At 40.8% G+C, this 21,748-nt stretch overlaps 1 protein-coding gene across 1 annotated transcript; it reads left to right on the forward strand.

Annotated features, from left to right (window-relative positions):
- The first annotated feature begins 2,690 nt into the window (after positions 1–2,690).
- On the forward strand, positions 2,691–21,104 carry GPBP1L1 (GC-rich promoter binding protein 1 like 1). The gene is made up of 11 exons (XM_009901974.2): positions 2,691–3,251; positions 4,123–4,237; positions 5,236–5,365; positions 5,725–6,008; positions 8,574–8,646; positions 9,743–9,936; positions 14,460–14,600; positions 18,296–18,454; positions 19,199–19,323; positions 20,193–20,295; positions 20,541–21,104. The coding sequence occupies exons 2-11, from the start codon at positions 4,178–4,180 to the stop codon at positions 20,685–20,687; spliced, it is 1,416 nt and encodes a 471-aa protein (XP_009900276.1). The 5' UTR covers positions 2,691–3,251; positions 4,123–4,177; the 3' UTR covers positions 20,688–21,104.
- The last annotated feature ends 644 nt before the right edge of the window (positions 21,105–21,748 follow it).

A 21,748-nucleotide genomic window follows, 5' to 3' on the forward strand; every position in this document is an offset into this window, starting at 1 on the left:
TTGAGATGATGTAGAGGTCACTCCTTTAATAAGCATAAAGTTTTCTGACCAGTATCTAATTCATGCTATGAAAGCAAGACTTGAACATGAGTCCAAAAGGTGTCCAGGAGTTGCATGGGACTGTCTGCATGCATACTGCTTAGTAACGAATTGCCCTGGCCACCGATACTAATAGTATCAAGTAGCAGGTTAGGAGACTTGAATATTCTTCTGCAAGGTCTTCTAAATTGGTAGCTGGACTTGTGCAAGGAGTTACACCTTGGTTTTGATTGTGTTAAAACAGAGAAAGATGGCTGCAAAACTTGTGTTGCTGTAAGACTGTTGATATATTTTCCTTTTCCATTTCCAAGGGTACAGGGAACCAGGGTGTTGGGTTTTTTTTAGATGGAAACTGGGTTTAGTACTTCCATGGTGGTTTTATTTTTGTTTAGTGCAGGGACCTAGTTCTTACTTGAGAACCTGAGGTGTTAATTTATTTAGATACCCTTAAAGCCAGAGAACATTTATGTGGGGGGGTTGTTTTAACTCCATTTTTCACATTGCTGTGAATTGTACTTAATGTTCATTCAATCAACTTCTTAAATTACATGACTTTTTTCAATAGTTTGACATGGCTTAATTGCTATACAGTTTGTACTGAAAAGCATATTTATTCAGAAGGTAATGAATCTTGTCTAAATGTAGCCAACTATATTGACTTTGTCCCTGTTTTATCTTGAAGGTACTAATCAAATCTTTGATAGTAGCCTCAGAAGGTTACATCTAAAGGAGTTCTGAGGTCTGTGCTGAGTTCAGTGTGATGGGAAGACTTTTCTGACTGCAGCAGATGTTTCAGTATGCCCCCATACACTGAAAAATCACCCTTTAATATAGAATAGGACAGAATTAACCAGGTTGGAAAAGACTTTTGAGATCGAGTCCAACCTATCACCCAACACCATCTAATCAACTAAACCATGGCACCAAGCACCCCATCCAGTCTCTTCCTAAACACCTCCAGTGATGGTGACTCCACCACCTCCCTGGGCAGCCCATTCCAATGGCCAATCGCTCTTTCTATGAAGAACTTCTTCCTAACATCTAGCCTAAACCTCCCCTGGCACTTCTTGAGACTGTGTCCTCTTGTTCTGGTGCTGGCTTGTTCTGGTTTTGATAGGTTAGGGTTTTTGTTACTTACAGTGTATGACAGGGCGGGGTGCTCAGAAAGTTCGTGGGTTGGTAGCCTGCATGGCCATGTCCGCTCTGGTTTTGCCGTATCTTGGCTGGTAGTTTGTAGGGGTTGTGAGGCTCTTTGCTGTTACTCTACCTCCTGAAATGTGATCATGGCTTACAGCTTAGGTACAAAAATATTTCCCTCTTCCTAAACTCCCCTAGCTCCAGAAATAAGAAATGTATGAAAATTAGGGATTTTTTTAAAGTGAATGACCCAGAGGACAAAAAGTTGGTGATTCTTTTGTTATTGCCTCTGTGTGCTTATTTTGAGCCTCTATCAAAACCATCTTAAAAAATAAGAAAAAACAAATTTAATTCCACATGCTTAGTAGGGAAAAAAAAAATGACATAACTGAAATGAAAACCAAAATGGGTCAAAGAATGGAACCCTATCCAAACACGGAAAACAAACTCTACTAAGTCAAATATAAAGGTGGAATAAGACATGCCTAAAGGGATCCTGAAAAATAGCTGATGGCACGAAAACAGTCATAAAACTTCTCAGCTGTTTCAGGAGCAATAAACCTATCTGTTTGCTTCTGTTTAGGAAAGAAGGTTCAAGTTAAAAGAGGCCATAGTAGAAAAACTCTTTTGTTGTTGGTGGTGATATTTTCTGCGAAGGAGTTAATGGAATTCTGGGTCTGTTACTGTCATGAGTCTCTTGAGGGGGAAGCGTGGCTGTGTTGGAGCAGGTGAGCAGTGATGTGGGCACATAGAGGAGATGAGGCACGTGGAATGGCCAAGCCTAGCTGCAGCCTGGAGTATCATTATTTTAGCCTCAAGTTTTAAAACTGCTGTGAAGTGTGGAATCTCTCTTGTCAGCTGCACGCAGTTTCTCCACTCTTCCCTTTATTCTGATTCAGCTTGTTTGTGTTGCACTGTTTTAAACTAAATCTGGGAAGTGATCATTTAAAGGCAAAATTACTCATTTCAGGGATCTTTAAAAAAAAAATTAGATTATTTCAGGTTTTGTTTTGATCAGAGATCAAATAGCTTTTGGCATTTGAACTGTAGTTGCTCAATTTCTCCTTCTCTCTAGTCATACTCGGTCATCTTTACGTTGCTTGTATTGATGGGATTTTGTTTGTGGTTTGTTTTTTCATAGTGACTACAGTTCCTGTCTCCCCTCTTTGATGGAAGAGGACTATGACCCAGAAGTGAATTCTCCACTGTAGAACAAGAAGCTCTTGTGGAATAATTTGTGTCCCTTTAAAAGCAGCACCTAGTCTACGAAAGATAGAGTAGAAGAGACTATTTTTGGGCCTGGCTTTTTTTGTTGTTGTTGTTGTTGATGCAACCTATGTTTCAGCATGTAAATGGTGAAAAACAGGGAGAGAAACATTTGTGCCTGCTTTTGAGCTTTATATTAAGTAGTGCTTAGCTCTGTGGAGCATTAACCACGTTAAGTGAAGACCAGAGTATATCCTAACATTCATTTTTTTTAAATACTATCTTTCTTTTTCTGTTTTGTTTTTGTTTTTTTTTTTTTTAGCAGATGTATGTGATAAAAATGAAATTTATATTTTAAGAGCACTTGGGCAGATGCTTTTTGTTTAGATCTCGGCAGCTGGGGGCAAACATTTTCACGTAACCACGTTCTTTTTCCAGAGTGTTCAGGCTGATCCGCTGCAGATCATGAATTATCCAGTGGACTTGAGTGTATCTGTTCAGTATTAACCATGGTGTTGCTCTGAACGTTGTCATGCAGACTTGACAAACCTTTTTGTAATGTAAAGGCAGACTTCTATACTACCACGACCAGAGGAAATTAATGAGGTGAACGTGGTCATAGCTTTTTTTTTTTTAAATATAAATTACCATAGGGGTTTTTTCTTCTTTGTGAGAGTGCAAGGAGAGGTTAAAATGAGCAGCTGAGGGGAAGAAGGGCACAGTTGGCACGAAGTGCGGCCTCTCGTGCTCAGCTTCAAGACGCACTGTTGCCTCAAGGCTGGCCTTACAGCATACTGCAGAAGGAAGGAACCCAAAAGTTAGTGAAGCACAGAAACTAGGGACATTAGACTACAGAGGCCAAAATCAGGGTAAGTGATCACGCGTACTTTTTTGCCTTTGCTTATATAGTGTTGATTTGTTTGCAGATATAGTAGAAAAACAAAGCAAAATGGTAAGTTGGAGAACTTTCTGCCAAAAAGACATTCAGTTATAGCGGAATTTTCACTATGTGGAGCAGTGGACATTGCTATGGCCTGTTGGAAAGAACAGTTCAGTTTCAGATTCCACAGTGAATTGCCTCAGCTGGTCTTCAGTTGAACTTCCATCAAGATCCTTCAACAGGCTTGTGTTTTGTTCCTAACCATTTGGTTTCATACCTGTGAAAGCAGTTTCAGCATGGGATGTTTGCTGCTGTATTGAAGTTGGTGGATCCAGATAGAGTTTTAAGTTAGAGGTGCGGAAGCTGCCATGTGATTGTCTCAGGTCTCCATTCTGCTGTCAGTGTCTCTAACATCGTAGAATCATGAAAGCTGGAAAAGACCTCTAAGATGACCAATTTGGTCATAATTGGTTTACAGCCTCTGGAACAAAACAGAGAGACTCTGAGACAGTGAGCAATGGAGGAATGTAACCCAAATTTTGCCAGGTCTTTGTTTCACACAGCTGTGCCTTGTATGGCTTTTATGTGCTGTTAGTTCCGGTTTTTTCCCACCTTCATGGCCATCCTGAGTTTCATGGGTGTGTTAATTGTAAACAGGAAGTAACTGGGAAGGTTGAAGTTCGTACCTGTTTTGGTCAGAGGAATGAAGTCAGCAGGAAAAGAATGCTTGACTGTTAAATGAAGAACTTGACCACTTTCCCCCTCGCATTTCTATATAGGCCAAGCTTTTGGGAAATAAATTGTATTGTTATTTCAGTTCTGAAAAGAAGGTAGTCAGGGAATGTTCTTCCCATTTGCAGATCCTGGCCATGAGGTTTGATGCCTCATTTTATTGAAGGGAGACACTGGACCTAAATGGCGCAGCATGACTTTGTTCCTGCCTGGCTTAACTTCTCAACGCCACAGTCAACCAAGGTAACACTAATACAGATACTTTCTTTACAGCTATGACAGTAACAACAAATAACAACAGTATAGCAAATAATAACAAAATAATTAAAGAAGTGCCCCTAAACCTGTGGGAGTCAAGACTTGAGCTGCCACTTATTTACAATTCAGAATAGAAGTTGGATTTGGTGTGAAAATAATTGACCGTTGTCAAGTAAAAGGTTGGTAATACACCCTTGGGCTCTAACTCCACACTCAGAAATACTCATTAGTTTTTTGCAACCTTAGAATGAGGTCAGTTTGCTTGTCACCTTCTTTCTAAAACTGGTTCCAGAAGACGCTTCTTTTGACCCAGGAAATCTACTTTAGGATTTTAATGATTTGTGTTGCTCATGCACAGCAGTGGAGAAAAACCTTTTAATAGCAAACTGGATCATGATGGACAACACTGATGAACAAGGAAGAATATAGCTTTCTGTTTCCTGATTAAATATGAGGAGACAGAAGTAATTTTTGTATAAACAAGGAAAAATAAAAGATTCTTCAGTGCATTGATGTTTTCCACAGCATTGCAGTTGTTTCAGCCCAAAAGTACTTCACCTTAGTTGAGCATGTCTGAATTTTAGTCAGACTGGTTGGACCTTCCATTGCTGTCTGCTCTTTTGACTTCAAAGGGAATGAGTGAATGAGCACCTGTGTAGGATGGAATTTCTTAAATTAATTTTGCAGAAAGTATGTGCTTGGAGAGACTGCTGGCAATATTAGTGTATTGGGTTCTCTCTGATGTAAGGTACACAGATTTGTGTGCCATTCGGAGCTGGTTCAAGTGATTGACGGCATTGGCCAAGCAGTGCAGCTACGTGGATGCTGTATTGAAAAGCAGTGCGAGAATACAGGGTTTGTTGGTTGGGTTGGGTTTTGTGGTGTGTTGGTTTTTTGTGTTAACAAAGTTATCACTGTTGAACTCTCAGGCTCCTGGAGTGCCCTAATGAATGCTTCACTCCATCCCTTTTTACTGTTTGCAGTCCCCTGCAGCCACCTTTGAGAAACATGGAGAGCATCTTCCAAGGGGAGAGGGCCGCTTTGGGGTGAGCCGTAGGAGACACAACTCTTCTGATGGATTTTTCAATAATGGGCCCCTCCGAGCTGCTGGAGGTGAGTAGGAACTAGAATGCAGCCTGTGAGCAGGCAGTCTTGAATGTTCTACAGAATGAAGAATTCTGCAGGATATAAATAATGTTTTCCAGAATGGTGCCTTCTTAGAAACATCCTGTAAGAAATTTGTGCTATTCTCTTCTCCCATGCCACATGCTCAGGCCTTAAGGAGTTTCTGTGATAGCTGCTGGTGCATTGTGTAACTTGGCTGGTTCTCTGGTATAATCACACAGTAGCTCAATAAGTTTGACCTAGTAGTTAGTGAACACTGACTTCCCAACAAGAAAAACAGCCTGATACTTCCAGTATCCTGCATGTTGTGTTGACTTTTATTTGCATCGTTATCTCCTTTTGTTTAGACTGCTGGCATCAGCCGTCCCTTCTCCGCCATGATTCTGTAGATTCTGGTGTTTCTAAAGGAGCTCATGTTGGGCTTTCTGGCAGTCAGCCTGGCTGGCATGGTCCCTCACGGGGCCATGATGGTGTGAACCAGCGTGGTGGAGGAGGAACCGGAGCTCATCGCCACTGGAATGGCAACTTCCATTCTCGGAAAAGTTCCGCCTTTCAAGAAAAGCTGCCTGTTGAGTCCAGGGAAGAGAAGAAGGAAGATAAAGAGCAGCTGCAGTTTGAAGAAGAAGACTTTGTAAGTGTGTAACTTCTCACAAGAATTGGAAACCGTGAGAAGTGGCTTTTCAGATCTCATTTTGATTTGTGTTCATAGGTGGATAGTTGCATTCCGTGTTGGAGATCACAACAGATTTAAGCAAATTACTCCAGTGCCAACAGGATGCTAACTGGTACCCAGAGTCCTTAGCATTTGACAGCCTGTTTGATTATGGGGTTTGGCACATTACTGTGTTTTGCCAAATGTTTACTGTGAACTGAAGGCAGAATTGTAACACACAAGCCAGATCTTCAGTAAAACCCATAAGGTGATGCTTTGATCTGCCACAGGGAAACTTTGTGACTTTGCTTACAAAGCCTTTTTTTGCTCCTAAGTACACCTATTTGGTCTATTTTCAAGCTGTGTGCTGTTTTCTGTTGCCTTCTGGTACATGGTGATGTTTGTGATTACCTTCCGAAGCTTGGTCGTGGTGGGCTCAGGCCTTTGCAACTATCTGTCTTGAATCTTCTGGAATCTAGAGATCAGGCTTTCTTGAACCATTTCTTCTATCAATATCTCCAGTTCATCAGCTTCTTATCTAAATATGGATTCATGTGGGATTATCTTTGCAATAGTCTCTTGCTGCTTTTTTCTGGATTATCTTTAGTTTCCCAAACTTTACCAAGTAGTACTTCTGGGTTTCATCCTTACTGTGCACATTCCTCAATGCCAATGTTTTGAGATGTATGCATCTTTATCTTTCCTGCTTTCTTCCCCTCCTGTTGCTCTTCTTGACCACTGTAATGAGGTCCATTTGCCTGTAAGGTTCTGGTAACTCAGCACCTTCACCTAATGCAGTCCTCTTGACTTCATCTTCAATGTTAAAGCCATTATTGTCTCCATTAATGAGAGTTCCCAGTGATAGTGTGCACCAGATACTCTTGTGTGAATCATAATCTTGAGATTTTTGCTCTTAGCTTTATTCTCTGGAAGGCTGTTCACAGCTGAAATTGTTGTGACAGTTTGGCATTGCTTCTGTTCAGGAAGTTAGGAGATGGAGTGAATTATATGAATGCCCACAGCTGCTTCAGGTCAATCTAGTCTGCACTTAAATTGCCATAGGAGCCTGTTTGATTTAAGCTGCTGAGTTGTTTTTCAATGAAGTGCTTGGGAGCGATTGCATGCTTCTGTTCAACCCCTGCTGCTGTGAGCAGCAGTCTGCATCACAAGGGAGTTAACAGCAATGATAAAACTTGTGTGTAGATTTCTGTTGATCTCATTTCTCAGAAGTACTGTAATTCAGTATTCGTGAAGCTTGTTCTTTAGGCTTTCAAAAACCTGTTGAAATGTAGGAAGCTGCAGTAACCATACCGCTGTAGTCTACCATGGTCTCCCATGTACTTCCTTCTCTTTAGTGGCCTTGCTGAGTGCCTGTTTCCAGCTACAAAGGTGTTTCTTCTGTAATTACTTCCACTTCTTTTTCCTTTAAGATGGTAATACCACACACTGCCTAGTAAGTAGCAAGCTTTGCTAAATAACTCCTGTATTGTCTTTGCCGTAGTGGTGAGACTAATGTATACTGTAGCTGTTAGGCCCGTGTGGCTGACAATGGCAACACTTTTCCTGAAAGGTCTGTGGAATGGGGTGTTAATATAAGTTCTCCTGTGGTGTGAGCATCTGTGCTGTAAAATTGGCCTATAACTGAAAAATGAGGCGCTGAAACAGGAATTTCTAGGGTCTGAGGCAGAAATTCATGCTATGGTGTGACATTCTTTCCTAACTCTTATAGAGCAGGAATGACTACTATTTCAGAAGCCCTTTATTAGAGCCTTATGCTGTCACCATAGTAACTAGCATACGAAGAATTCATTAAAAAGAGGAAAAAGATGGCTTTATTTTGAACAGAAGTTATTTGGGATGGGGAAGAGGAACAGCTAATCAGGAACACTTGTCACTGAATGCTTGGATTTTCTGTACTCCACTCGAAGCGTGGACATGTCCTTAATTGTTCCACTAAGCTGAGTTCTGATAACTGAATCAAAGGCAACTGTACTTGGTCAGAAAGCACTGAATCTGCAGGCAGCATTGTCCTGAAAAATGGACCCTAAAGCTTTCTTTATAAAAGTGTGTATATTCATTATTCCATTCTGTTAGGAGCTCAGCATTGCTTTTGCTAGGTTCTTTTGTGGTGAATTTTTTGTTTATTTTTGTTTCTTTATTTGCCCTCTTTTTTTTTTAATTGGTTAATGCATAACATTGTATAAATAGGAGATTAGACCACATACTTCAGATACTGATGATGTGCACTCTGGTTTGTGTTTTGAGCTGTTGGTTTAAGTACCTTTTGTTATACATCTTGTGTGTGAGTTATAGTAGAAAACTCAAGGGGCCTATCCTGAGCCCTCTGATAATTCTGTTGGAAGTAAAACAGAACCCAAAGAGAATGTGGACTTTGTGTTTCGATGTCTTGTGTCAAAGCACTCTCTTCTAATTCAAGTGCTGTTCAGGAGTACTCTGGGTTCCTAGAAGCACAATGTTATGTACTGGGATTCTTTTTTTACTGTGTGATATAATGGTGTATTTACTTGTGTTGTGTTTTTACAGCCATCTTTGAATCCAGAAGCTGGAAGACACAACAACCAGAACAAACCGTTAGGGACACCTTCTGGAGTATGGGGTAGGTAAAAGTAGTTACATGACTGTACAGAATGCTGATGCTGAAAGAAGTTTTACAACCTTAAGTGAAGCAGAGAGTTTGCAGCTTTCTCTCCTTTGCTGTTTTCCTCACACAATCTTCACTATCTTTTTTCTGTCTACTTGAAAAGCTTGTCATAAAAAAAACTGCTGGCGGCAGTAATGTCACTGTTCTGCATTTGCTGTTTGTCTGACTGCTGTTACAATTTGATACAGGCATCACTTGAAGGGCAGAGCAAGTTTGAATGAACTAGACAGTAGTTTCTGACTGGTGATCTTTGTATCAGAAATACAACTCAACTGTCATAATTCTGTGGTTTGAGTTTGAGGGGTTTTTATAATTTTATTTGTTTTGTTTTTTAACTCAGAGTTGCTTTTGAGTCTGATGTGATATATGAATCTTTGCCTTTAAAAAAAAAAGTGAAACAAAGTACCAGTTCTAGCAACTAAATACAGATTTGTTAATCTCTAGTTAAATTGTGGCCAGATTAATTGTAAACAATACAACTACAACAAAAAAAATCAACCCCCCCTTCTTGCTATAGTACTGTATTGTGTTCTCTTGGCATGTTTGTCAGGTTCTGCTCAAGAAATAATGACAATTACCATTTGTAGATCTTTTAGCTGTTTGTACTGTTACTGTTGTTAAATTGTTCAGCTCCTGCCAGTGTGTTGATTTAGCCTAGGAAATACTAATTGTGCTTGTTTGTAAAAGCATTGTCACTTCTCAGGTATGTTATGCAAAGTATTTTTGCTGTGTTAGTGAATTAACAAAGCTAATCCATGGCTGCTCCAAAAAAAATATCTTTATTGCTATACTATGATGAAAGGCTGCTAGCTGATGTCACTGTACATTTTTCTCTGTCAAAGGAGCTGTCGTGGTTACATGTAAAGATTGGACTTTTACATTCTTATCCTGTATCTTTACTCGAGGCTGGAGCAAAAGAACAGCTGATGGCAGTCTCAGAATCAAATGTGTGGCATCTAAGATAAAGAACTGAGAAACTGGAGTGGTGAAGTGAATCAGTTATGGAACTGAATGTTTGTATTTCAGAATCTTTCTTGGTTTATTTTTACAGAAAACCCCCCTAGTGCCAAGCAACCTACCAAGATGCTGGTCATCAAAAAGGTTTCAAAAGAGGATCCTGCTGCTGCCTTCTCAGCTGCATTTACATCACCTGTTTCTCACCTGGCAAATGGCAACAAAGCCACCACCATTGTCCCAAGTGTCTACAAAAATCTGGTTCCTAAACCTGCAGCTCCTCCTTCCAAGGTAGAGGGTTTTCCAGTGAAATCAGTGAACTGAGATCAAGGGAGAGCTCTCTCCCTTGACAAGAGTATCAAACCCCTAGCAAATAGTGAGACCTGGAATCTAGTGGTTTGTGGGGTCTTTACAGTAGACATTGTTTACTGCTAAAATTGTCATTTGGTCTTGTTCATTCACAGAACTAACTTCTCTTCTCACTATACTAATGTCTGCCTCAATGGGTGTGTTCTTGTGCATCAGACAAATCCCTATCTTAATTAGACAAAACAAGCAGTGCTGGAGAAGTAGAATGTGTGCTGTGACGTTCACGTGATTACCTTGAAAAATCTTTATTGGGTTACAGTACTCTGATGTGTTTAAAACACAATTGAGGCTAAGATCAGATTAGATTGTAACATCCTGCAATTGAGCTGTAATTTAGTTGAGCCTTAAAGACAACCTGGAGAAGTGATGGGGTTTGTGCTTTCTTTTACTGAAAGAAATACAAGAGTGTTAACAAACAAGTAGATTTTGCTTTCTTAGTTCTAGGCTGTATCTTGCCCTTTCTTTTTCCAGAGAATCTACATGTAGAGATGCCCTAAAATCTTCATAGGTTTGATAGTGGAAATATTGAAGAACCTTTTAAAACTAACCTTTTCAATTAAAGAAAATGATTAGCTAAGTTGTCCTGTAAAACAGTGTCCAAATACTTTAAACTCCAAAATTTAATTAGTAATGCTGGCTGTGACATTCCAACAAAATCTACCCTATGATTAGAGTGACCTTCCCTCACACATTTCTAAGATAAATGCAAAATAGGAAACTTTTTTCTAAGAAAGCAAACTTGGAGCTTTTTTCCCCCCCTTTCATAAGTTTCTCTTAATTCAGGCTAAATTCTTCCAGCTACAAGAAAAAATCCTGTGCTTGAAAATATCAAATAACCTTGTATAAACACTTAATTTGACAACTGATCTTCTCTGTGAGATGGGATAAATTAGCCTATTATAGAGGTGGTTGATGGAAGGCTTTCACAGTCCATATACAGCTCGAAGTTCCTATATGTACTTGTTTGCCATAGTTAAACAAGATCGAGCTTCTGATGGAAAGGGAGCCTCCCATGCCTTTCATTTGCAGTTGTACAGCTTAATTGATATATGTGTGTGTATATAGTCTTACCTGGTTTTAGTCTGGTCTGAGGGATTTTTCAAGGGGGGGAAAAAAAAAACCCAGTCTGGAGACAAATTATCTTTGTTGTGGTTAAACTGTATCTTTGCTTCAAATTAACCTCTTTTAGTGAACAGGAATGCATACAACTTTTCTGTTTTAGCTGCTGTTGTGTGCAAAGATAACGTGTGAGGTCTGCAAGTTAGTTCTGTACCAGCTGTAGAGATTGAGAGATTGAAATGCACTTCTGAAAGTTAAGTAAATGTCTGTTGCTGCTGGTGGTGGTATACTTGCTGCTTGTAACTGTAGAATTTGGACTCAAAAACATGTTTGTTCCTTGCTGTATAGTCACCATTGCATTTGTTCTGACTACTTCTAAAACCCATGGTCAAAATTTGTAATTCCATCTGGAAGAGCTGCTCCTGAACCTTTAGTGTGTTCTGAAATTAGAGGAAGTTTTGACTCTTCAGATGAAACAAGAAATACATCAGCCAGTGCTTACAGTAGGAATGAACCGTTTAATTTTTATAGCTAACTCTTTTTCTGAGTTAGTCTTGCTTACTTATATCAAAAATAAGGTAGGGTTTTATGTTAGCTTGTTCTGTGCATTATGCAACTTTTATTTGCATTCCAGGTTGTGTATCTATATTTAAATCTGGTATTATGGTAACATGCAATGGTAGCTGCCTACATGCCTTGTAATGAAGTATTTACTGTGCTGAACCAGGCCTTGGTTACACCTGGTTCATACCTGAAGTATTACAGCATTGATAACGTATGAAATCCTATTTGGCTAGTGGAGAAGTATTGACTTTTAATATGTAGCCCAAGAGATCACTTATGTTGAGCAGGATATAAATATGCACTTAGTGATTCAGACACTCATTTTTAAGTGTGTGTGCACTTACATGGTGCTGTGGTTGTTGGGGAAGTGTGGTGCTCCTAAGCGTGGGGATTGCAACAGGGAAGAATTGTCTGCTGGTGTCATCAACAGTGGGTTTGTCAGTGAATGATAACCACTAGCAAAGATAAAAGATGGGATATCAGCATATCCTTAGCCAGAAAATTGTGTGCATTGATGACTTTCACAAAGGTGCATACATAAAGCAGCTGTGGTAGAATGCATTATTCTGAAGGCTTCTAGAAAGTTGTATAGAAATTGCAGCGCATAATGTGATAACACAGGGGACAGAACATTCCTGTCCAGACTTAGGGCTGGCCCAGCCTCTAAAGGAGTGATAAATGCTCTCTATTAACCCCACTCCCTTCTCAAAGGGGAAGAGAAAAGGAATGAGGAAGAGAGACTTAGACTTAAAAACAAAGCCAAAGCAGCTTTGAAAATAATATCAATAAAATGAAAGATACAAGCCCAGGAAGGAACCCAAGGACCCAGATAACAATTACCAAGCCAACACCACTGATAGTGTGGGCAGGCACTAAGGCAGTCCCAGACTGGGACTCAGTGTCAGATGGGAACTGGATTCTGGAAGTTGTGGATTGGGATGAGAGGCAGAATAGACAGTCCTCATCAGCTGCTGGCCACTGAAGAAGAGGGCTTAATTCTTGAGGTGCCTCAGCTTTATACTGATTATGATGCATATGGAATGGAATACCTTAGTGATCAGTTTAGGATCACCTGTCCTGTCTGGTTTTCCCTGCAGGTGCCACTGCTTGCTTTCTTACTGCACCCCCACTATGATGCACAGGATTTAGCAGTGACCTTGGTGCTACCTGTCAGCATCAAGTGTTACCATTGTTAGAGGGAGACACTCTGCAAAACCATGTCATTAACTTGAGGAAGTGCAGTCACTTAGAGACTGAGCTGAAAAGTGAAATCACTGAAGAGAATTAGGTCTCTTCTAGCTCAAACCAGGACAATTCCTTTTGACAAAGTCAGTAATATTGGAAAGCTGTCACGGGCAAACACAATGAAAAATGTTTTTGTTGTGATGAGTAGTGTTGAAAGGAGAAGGGGTGGCAGTGAAGCAAGTGCATTCTTTCTTGGCTAATTGAGAGGGCTAATTGTTCACACTCAAGCAAGCCACGAAGGTCAAAATCCTCGAATGATCTATAGTCGTCATGCTCCAATCTAGTGGCCTCGCTAAGAAAGCAGTAGGGGTCTGTGCATTTGTCTAAGCTGCCCCTTTGTGGAAGCCGGGAGAACAACGGTCAGCAGCTGAAAGCTGGTTATGTAAACAGTGCAGTCTCTGGGTCTGCAGGGAGAAACTCTGTGTCACAGTGATTCTGCCCCCTGATTTTGGTGCCAGGCAATGTTGTGCAGATCGGGGTACGTTCTGGGTTTGAAGGAAATGTTGGAATGTGTGCTGTGAATGCCACATAATCCATTCAATAATCTGGCCTGCTTTTGTTCTTAAGTGAGTGCTAAGTCATGCTGATGGCCTCCCCTACCAATTGATCTATTTCAGAATTAATAAAATAACCCAGTGGAGAGTGAGAACATATTGAAACAACGGCTTCTTCTCTCACTGCCTGCAGGCTGCATGATCTGTAGCATCTCAGATTTAACTGAATCCCACTTGTACTCGTGTTATTTTGCTAATGGCTTGAAGTTGGCTTCAGAAATCGAATGGGTCAAAGGGAACCAGTATGTTTTAATGCTTCAACAGCTGTATTTCTGGTGCTGCTTGATGCAGTTTTCTTAGGATCCTTTTTGCGAAGACTTTCGCTTAGCAGATTTGTCCTTGGTTGATAAGGGAGGCTCAAGGATAACATTCCAAGTAACAAAACCTTATCTTGTAGTTTTAGTGTGTCAGCCAAACTGCCAGTCTGTTTGCAGGATTACAGCAGAGTATCCAGATCAAAACAGCAAGTGCTCATGCACTGTAATGAACTGGCTGTTGCTTCTTTCTTTCTTTCTGTTCCTGTTGCTAAATCAGTGCCATGATGGACATTTTCAGAGCCCTAGGAAATAAATAATTTGCATTCTCAACCTGGACAGAAATATTCCTTGATGTGCTTGTTCCTTGCACAGGGGAAGTTGCTGTGAAGTGGTGCAGACCCTTTCTTTGTGGCATGCAGTGCTCCTGTATGAAATGTGAAGTTAATTGGGAGGTTTTGCTGCCTGTCTGTGGGTAGCCGTAAGATGCCTTGCGTTACTGAATGGTGATTCCCATTAATGAGGAGCGATGCTGGATTTCTTTGAGCTCTAATGATGTTTTACTGGAAAGAACCAGATTTGTGTTTGGTTTGGGGAAAACAGAAGATGACTGGGGGGAAAAATGGGTGTTGAGGTAAACTTGAGACTTTCCTTGGAGAGGGAGGGAAAAAAATATCAACACAATGTTTATTTGTTTTAATACATGCAAATAGCCCTTTTTTGTGCCTTAGCATTTACTGTCCCATGCTTTGTGTTCTCTTCAATACAGCCAAGTCCATGGAAAGCCAACAGAAGTGAACATAAACCAGGCTCGCTTTCCTCCAGCCGTGACTCTGCCTTTACCAGTCCAGTGTCTGTAACCAAACCAGCGGTACTGGCGAGTGGCTCAGTCCTCACCTCTCCCAAAGAGGTAAGGGGTTGGATTTTGTGAGAGGGTGGGGACTTGTTAGTATCAGCTTAGGCATGATAAGGTCCGTTCTGCATGTGGTACCAACCTTTGTACCCTTGAAGAATGACTCACTTGCACGTTCTGTCACAATTCTTGTACACCAGCAGAAACTAAAATGTGGTTTACCTGGATGGAAAGAATGGAAAGTCATTGGTGGTTTTGTCAATGTGTTAGAAATTCTCTCCAACATTAAGAGGAAAAAGGAAAAAAAATGAATGCTTTAAATAGTGTTGTATAACCGGACGTGCCTAGACTTGGTGTTATTGGAGTGCAGACACCAGGAGCCAGTGAGAACATACAGGTGTAAAGTGAGTCCCATGCTGTTCCTTAGTATGGGAAAAGAAGGGGAATGAGTGATACGCCTCATTTGTTTTCTCTAGGGGGAGAACAGCACAAGCAATGAGCTCTGAAGGGGTAGAGGGAGTTTTAAGTGTAGATGTGTCTTCAGCTGTAGTGTCTGCTTATGGTTTTGGTGTTGGAAGGAGGTAGTCTGGTGAGGTGGAAGCTGACTTACCTCTGGTTTTTGTCTGAAACATGGAGAGAACCTTGGAACATAACATACATACATATATATGTGTGTGTGTCTGTCTACACATAAAAAATACAACCCTTCAGTAGTAACTGTGCCATGACATGTTTTGGCCAGCATTTCTCTCCTTCAGTCATGGCTTGTATACAAAGTGCAAGTTTGGACCTTGAAATTCCACGAAGCTTAACAGGAAAATAACACTGAATAACTATTCTCTTCTGCTGCTGGGACTCCAAATGCAGCAGGTTTGTGGTGATATGTAAACAGAGCAAAAATAAACCTGGCTGCGATAAATGATGTACTTGCAGAATTTGAAACGGGTTAGTTTGTGTTTGAAGTATAACAGAGGGGTGGTGTTCTGGTGCTGCAAATGTCTTCCTTCTTTACAGACCTGACTTCTAAAATAAGAACTTGTCATATTTATGAATTCCTCCTTTGCAGGCTGTACTTCGCTTTAGCTTCTGCTGCGTCTAAAGGCAGACATGAAAGGCAATGGTTAACAAGCATGTGCTTGTCACTTCAATAAATAGACTTCTATACCCCATTCCTTTCCCTTACCTTGCTTTTGTCTGTCCTTAGACCAAGTCTTTTGTGCTACTAACAGCCTTCATTTTTCTATAATGTCCATACTGGACACCTTTGCATAAATATGTTAACTTAAATGTGCTTTCCCCTCCAGGCAGAGCCAGAAAAGGACCCTCACTTTGTAACATACAGTAGTAACAAGTCATCTCCTCCACCCGCCCCTTAACGGCCCAAGAGGGTCTTCTGCGAAAGTTTAGTCAGCAAAGATGTCAGGTATTAATCTGACAGTGGGAGTAGGCAGCTGGGTTTTCCCCAGCACAAGCAGCACTTCCTTGACTTACTTTTGTCTTACCACTGTCAATCGACTAAATAAAAAGGGCTTAACAATTCCAAGTAAAACTGAGCACTTGTAATACACTTTTCTTTGAATCTGCTGGAGAGTTACAGTATTGAAACACAAGACCTTGGCCACCAAATACTACTCTAATCCCAACTCCACAGGCCTACTACAAGTTTTTGTTTCTGAAATGAGGATAGTGCCCCTCCTGCAGGAGGGCACCTTTATTCGTAGCAGACCGTGCTGTGTTGAAGGCTAAAAGGGTACCAACTAGTACTGACACCATGTCCCCACAAGTCAGTCTATGGTAACCAAATTAAGACACAGTCTGAATTCTTAAAATAATTTGGGATGGCTCTTCATTAAGAGTAGCTGTCCCTGTTACATGGTCTGACATCTGACCAAATCTGAGATGATGCATAGGATTCTTAGTTAAAAACAAACAACAACAAAAATCCCTGAGGGATGCCTTGACGTTTCAGTCTAAGGGCTAAAGTTACCTTTGGAAAAGATGCCCAAAATGTCTAGTTGTTGCCCTTTAGAAGATGATGATATATAAAAATCCTTCTGCAGAAAGTATGTGTAAAGCCAGAATTGAGGTGAAATTAAATTCCTTGTCAGAAATCTGTCTCTGAGCTTTGGCTGCAGCTGTCATGCCCTAGTGTATAGAAGTTAAGTTTTAGCGCCTCAGCAATTCTATTAAACATTAAAATAGCCACGAAGCAAAGAGCTCAAGTAGAGTATTCCAAGTTAACAGAACTCATGTAAATTTTAACCTCCATTTATTTATTGTGCCTTCTGTCACTGAAGTCAAACTAGCTACCATATTGAGAGCTAAATTTTAGTACTCTGATAGCTTTTTATCCCAGTATTCACAGTCACTTTGTTGAAATTGCTCTTGCTCCTTAATGTATTGAATTAGGCAAAACTCTGAAAGAGCCACCTGAAAAATGTTTACTGTAAGGTATTCCTTTCAGCATGCCCCTCTCTGAAAGGCATTATTTCACACCAATGTTTCATGTGCAACAGGCATTAGAAATACAAGCAGCAATTGCTGCCTTGTTTTGTTTTACCAAATATTTCAGTTCCCTTGATTTTTCTTAGAGGACTGGGGAGTGTGACAAAAATACTTTGCAAAGGAAATTCATTTTGAAGAGCCTGAATTTGCAGCCTTCCTCACCTAGCTTAAAGGAGAGGGGGGAAAAAAAAAGTAAAGTGGGGGAACATTACGTGCTTTAATAAAACTGTTTTAATATTGAGAGGGAAAAATCGCACTAAGTGAAGAAAAGGAATAGGTATGCATGCAAGATTCTAGTGTCACAAAGTCATACTAATGCCTAAATTCCTTATATTCTTGGAGCAGCCAGGCACAAACTCCATCTATGAGCCAGAAGGTTAAGGTGTCAGGAACATGCTCTTAGATTTCTTTTGTGTGTCCAGTCAAAGTGATGGAACAGATTGGGTTGAAAGCTCACCTTGGCTAGCAGTGTTTTTATTGTATTGTCTGGGATTACTGGGATTACTTACTGTACTTGCTGAGCTACTGCCAGTGTGCAAATTGTTGTGCCTTATGCCTGGCTCATACATTTGAGGTGATTAAGAAAGCCTAAATGCTGTGGTAGAGCATGGGAGGTTCCCTTGGGCTCATGAAACTGAGCTGAGCAGATTTCCCACAGGCTCCAAGGTTGTCTGTGTCTGGCTCCACACTGACCCATCTGGGCTGTGAGTGTACATGGCCAGGAATCGGCAGCGTGCTGTTAGGGGAGGTTACCAAGGCTGTGGCTACCTATTTCATATCGAGCTGTGGTTAGCTAAGGATGTGACCACTCCCTGGAATGAGATTTCCACCCCATAGCTTAATGTCAGGGTACAGTCTGAATGGGTTAAGGTGAAAAATCAAACAGAGCCAGGTCTCTTTAATTTTTGTGGGGCAAGAGTCCTGTATGAAGTTCTCTGTCTTCATATTCTGTTGTAGGCTCCACTATTGCTTAAGAGTGTTACATTCCCAAGGAACAAAATAAACATGGTCATGGCCATGTGAACTGACTCCTTTGGGCAGAAATTGAGTGGCTAGTGCTAAGGGGGAGAGCAGTGTGCTGGTAATGGAAGAAGGGAATTTGACATTTCATTTTCTTTTTTGAGGGTTAAGAGCCAGCCAAGGAACCGGTTTGGTGTTTGAAATGTGTAAGCACAGACCCACACAGAGGGCCCTGTCTTCTCAGCCATACAGTTTGAAAGCTTTTGTCTTTTTCTTTCCTTGTCTAGAGTCCTTCCAGCACCACCCCTCCCATTGAGATCTGCTCTTCACGCCTGACAAAGCTGATGCGCCGTACCACTGATAAGAAGAGCGAATTCCTGAAGGCACTGAAAGATGATAGGAATGGGGAGATAACAGAGAACAGAGAATGCGACAAGCTGGATGATGTGAGACCACTGTCCTTACTGTAATATGGTCATTATGTATGTAAGGAGTTAGGTACTGAAAAAAGAAGAGAGCAATGTGTGTGATTCAGGCTCCAGAGCGAGTAAGGAACAACTTCTATCAGTCTGACAGCTGGCAGAAGTAGTGCACAGCACTGTGATGGAGGGAGACCTGTAACATGATGAAATGCAAATGGATAAGTAATAAAGGAGACTTGAAGGGAGGTCCCAGATGGTGATGGTAATCTAGATTTCTGCAAGAATTCTCGAAGGAGTGGAACAATGCTGGGTTTCAACATCTTAATTTGCTTTCAAACTTCTTTGTCAGACTACATCCACAGGAAAATTGAATTCAGTGCTTGTGAAAGGTGCAGGGTGGTGGCTCAAGCCTCAGAGACTGGACCTCTAAATGCCTAAGTCTGTGACTTAATGCATATGTGAAGTCCCTCCTGAGGAGTATTTCATTCTTAGTTTTCTTGCTCTCACTCCAAGGCCTCCAGTGATGGCTTTATAATGCCACCACTTACTCTCCTGACACAGAAGTGCTGTCTGCCAAATGTTGTTCGTAACTGCATTGTCTTGTAACAGCCAGGTGGAAGTTGCTCTCAGCTTCTGGCTCTGTAAAAAACAGACTCGAGATGGAAAAGGCTATGCTGTACTTTACTTTCATGAGCAGCAGCTTGACCTTGGAAATGTGCTATTAGGCAGTCTGTGCAAGCACACTTTGATGCTTTTATTTTCCTTTAGATGGAGAGCAACAGCACACCAGAACCAAAGGAAAACTGGGAAGAGAACTGCCATCAGAATGGCCTTTCTCTCCCTTTGCCGGAGGAGGGGGAAAACCTCTCCCATTCATTGGAAGCAGAACACAGGTAGGTAAATAGCAAAATAGTGTCTGGAATAAAGGAGGGTGAGTCCTTGGGTTGTGAGGAGGGGGAGGAGGAAACTATTTCAAAGACCTTTCTCTGGGAAGCAGCAGTAGCTTTGTGTGTTGTGAGCTAGAGGTGTGTGGGCTTCTTGACTAGTGCTGGACTGGGTGGAGTCCTATTGAAAGTAAAGTAAGACACTGATGACAGTTGAGGCAAGACTTTGCCAAGGTCTGTAATTAAATTCCAGTGCCTCTGTAGTGCCCTATCCCTGTGTTAATGCTGCCTATGTTTACGTGCCCACACCAGGAGTTGAGCGTAAGCTTCATGAGATTCTGGTTGCTTTACAAGCAGGTGTCCTAAATGGAACGGTCTGAAGGTACACCCTCACATACACACACTGCTTTTTGCCTGCACTTACAATACTCCTGTGCTGCTTTAAGTGCTGTGAGTTGAGAAAATGTTTACCTAGTGTCTTAGCTTGCATCTTGCTTCACTGAGCAAGCAATGTGTACACGTCTGGTGTGAGCAGATAGTGAGTTTTAGGAGAATCCTGATCTGTGATACTGGTTTAATTGCTTCATGTCCTTGGGTAGAACTTCAAGCTTCTGCCTTGCATTCTTTCTGCCAGGCTCATTATTTACACACTGTACAGGACTGCTAATGGTTAAATATTTGTAAAAGGCATCAAGTGTGGAAAAGGCTGGGTAAACACAAAGCATTGTGGAAGTGATCTCTGATAGAGAAGATTCCCTGGTGAATTGGGAGGATTTTGATACAATAAAAGTCACACTTCATGTAGAAAATACTCTCTCCTTTGCCATTGTTCCTTCACTTTAATTCCCATGCCCCTTCTTATTTTCTCCACAAATCAGGTTACTGAAAGAAATGGGATGGCAGGAATATCCTGAAAATGATGAGAACTACCTTCCCCTCACAGAGGATGAGCTCAAAGAGTTCCAAATTAAGTCAGAGCAGGTACGTGTACAGCTCTTGCCACTTGTGGCATTGCTCTTCTCCCTCCCCTTCTCGCACACGAGTCTTCTATGGCAGAATTCTTAAGGATCTTTGAGAAGCTAAAGAGTTGAAGTGAGATTATAAGTGTGATTGGTGACTCTGCATTAGCCATGCAGAGTGTAAAGGTAAATGTGTGTCCAGAGGTGGTTAGTGACAGTTACTCTCTGCGCTCTTCCTTGCTTTAAGACTTGCTTTCATTCCTACAGCGAAGAAGAAACGGATATGGGAAGAATGGATTTCTTCAGGGCCGCGGCTCCAGCCTGTTGTTCCACTGGAGAAGCACTTTTAAGACAAAGATTGAGGACTCAGACACAGAAACTAGTAGCAGCGAAACGTCAGATGACGATGCCTGAGAGTGGGCACAAGAAAATTTAAAATAAATAAAACCAACCCAATAAACTCAGTTCATAGTTCAACATGTGTTCGGGGTTGTATAAACTAAACAGAGTTTATTCTGTCTCCAGTCTGTTCAGTTTTTTTTCTTTTGTTGTTGATACTTCATGCACAAGGGAAATAATTGTATCCCAAAGAAGAGAGAAATTGGCTTCTTTAGCTTTTTCTTTTGGTTTTGCCCTAATGCTTAATAGAAGTTTGTGCAGCTAGCAAATTTTGACACAAATCCCTTGTGGGGGCAGTGCACAAGTTCAGTCTTGTAAGCGGGGACACAAGTGGCTGACTGATCTTTGCAACAACAAGCTTCTAACAGCGCCGCCGGCATTGCACAATGCCCTGCGGGTAACGAGTGTGCTAAAACAATCGTTGTCAATGACAAAAAAAACGGCTATTGAAGTTCTAATTATGTTAAATTAATGCTAATAACGTGGATTTTTTTTTCTTTATTATTATTATTGTTTTTTTTTTTACTTTTATTTCATGGTGTTTTTTTTCTGGCGGCTTGGGGGAGCTTCATCACTTAACCAGGCGTTTTGTGGTTTGGTTGGTTTTTTTTTTTCCTCCTTTTTTTTTTTTTCCCTTTTTTGTTTGTTTGGGTACAGCTGTAAAATATTTGGATATAGGAATTGTTTGTGTTCTTCTTCTTCTTCTTCTTCTTCTCGCAGCCTTGATATTCAGGGTGGATTGTAAAATATAAAAAAGAAAAAAAAAAAATTTTTTTGTGAGATTTCAAAGATTAAGATTATTTTGATAACATTATTTACAGATTTAAAAAAAAAAAAAAAAGAAGAAAAAAAAAGAGAGAGAGAGAGAAAAGTGACTATCACATGGAGTCTGTATGAGGGGGAAAAAAAAAAAAAACTACTGCATCAAAAAAAAAAAAATAACTAACTTGGAATAAATATTTTGCATCAGTTTGCCAATTCTTCTAATTGTCTTTCTTACGTAAGGAGTTAAAAAAAAAAATGCTTTTCCTCTAAAGGGACCTGCAACTTCGGGGGCCTCATAGCACTGGGGATAA

Source organism: Dryobates pubescens, chromosome 11 (assembly GCF_014839835.1).
Source record: "Dryobates pubescens isolate bDryPub1 chromosome 11, bDryPub1.pri, whole genome shotgun sequence".
NCBI classification, from domain to species: Eukaryota; Metazoa; Chordata; class Aves; order Piciformes; family Picidae; genus Dryobates; species Dryobates pubescens.

Coding starts and splice junctions, on each gene's coding strand:
- GPBP1L1 (XM_009901974.2), top strand. CDS start 4,178: ATGGCGCAGCATGACTTTGTTCCTGCCTGGCTTAACTTCTCAACGCCA. Junction 6,009..8,573: donor AGTTTGAAGAAGAAGACTTT/GTAAGTGTGTAA, acceptor GTGTTTTTACAG/CCATCTTTGAATCCAGAAGC. Junction 9,937..14,459: donor CTGCAGCTCCTCCTTCCAAG/GTAGAGGGTTTT, acceptor TCTTCAATACAG/CCAAGTCCATGGAAAGCCAA.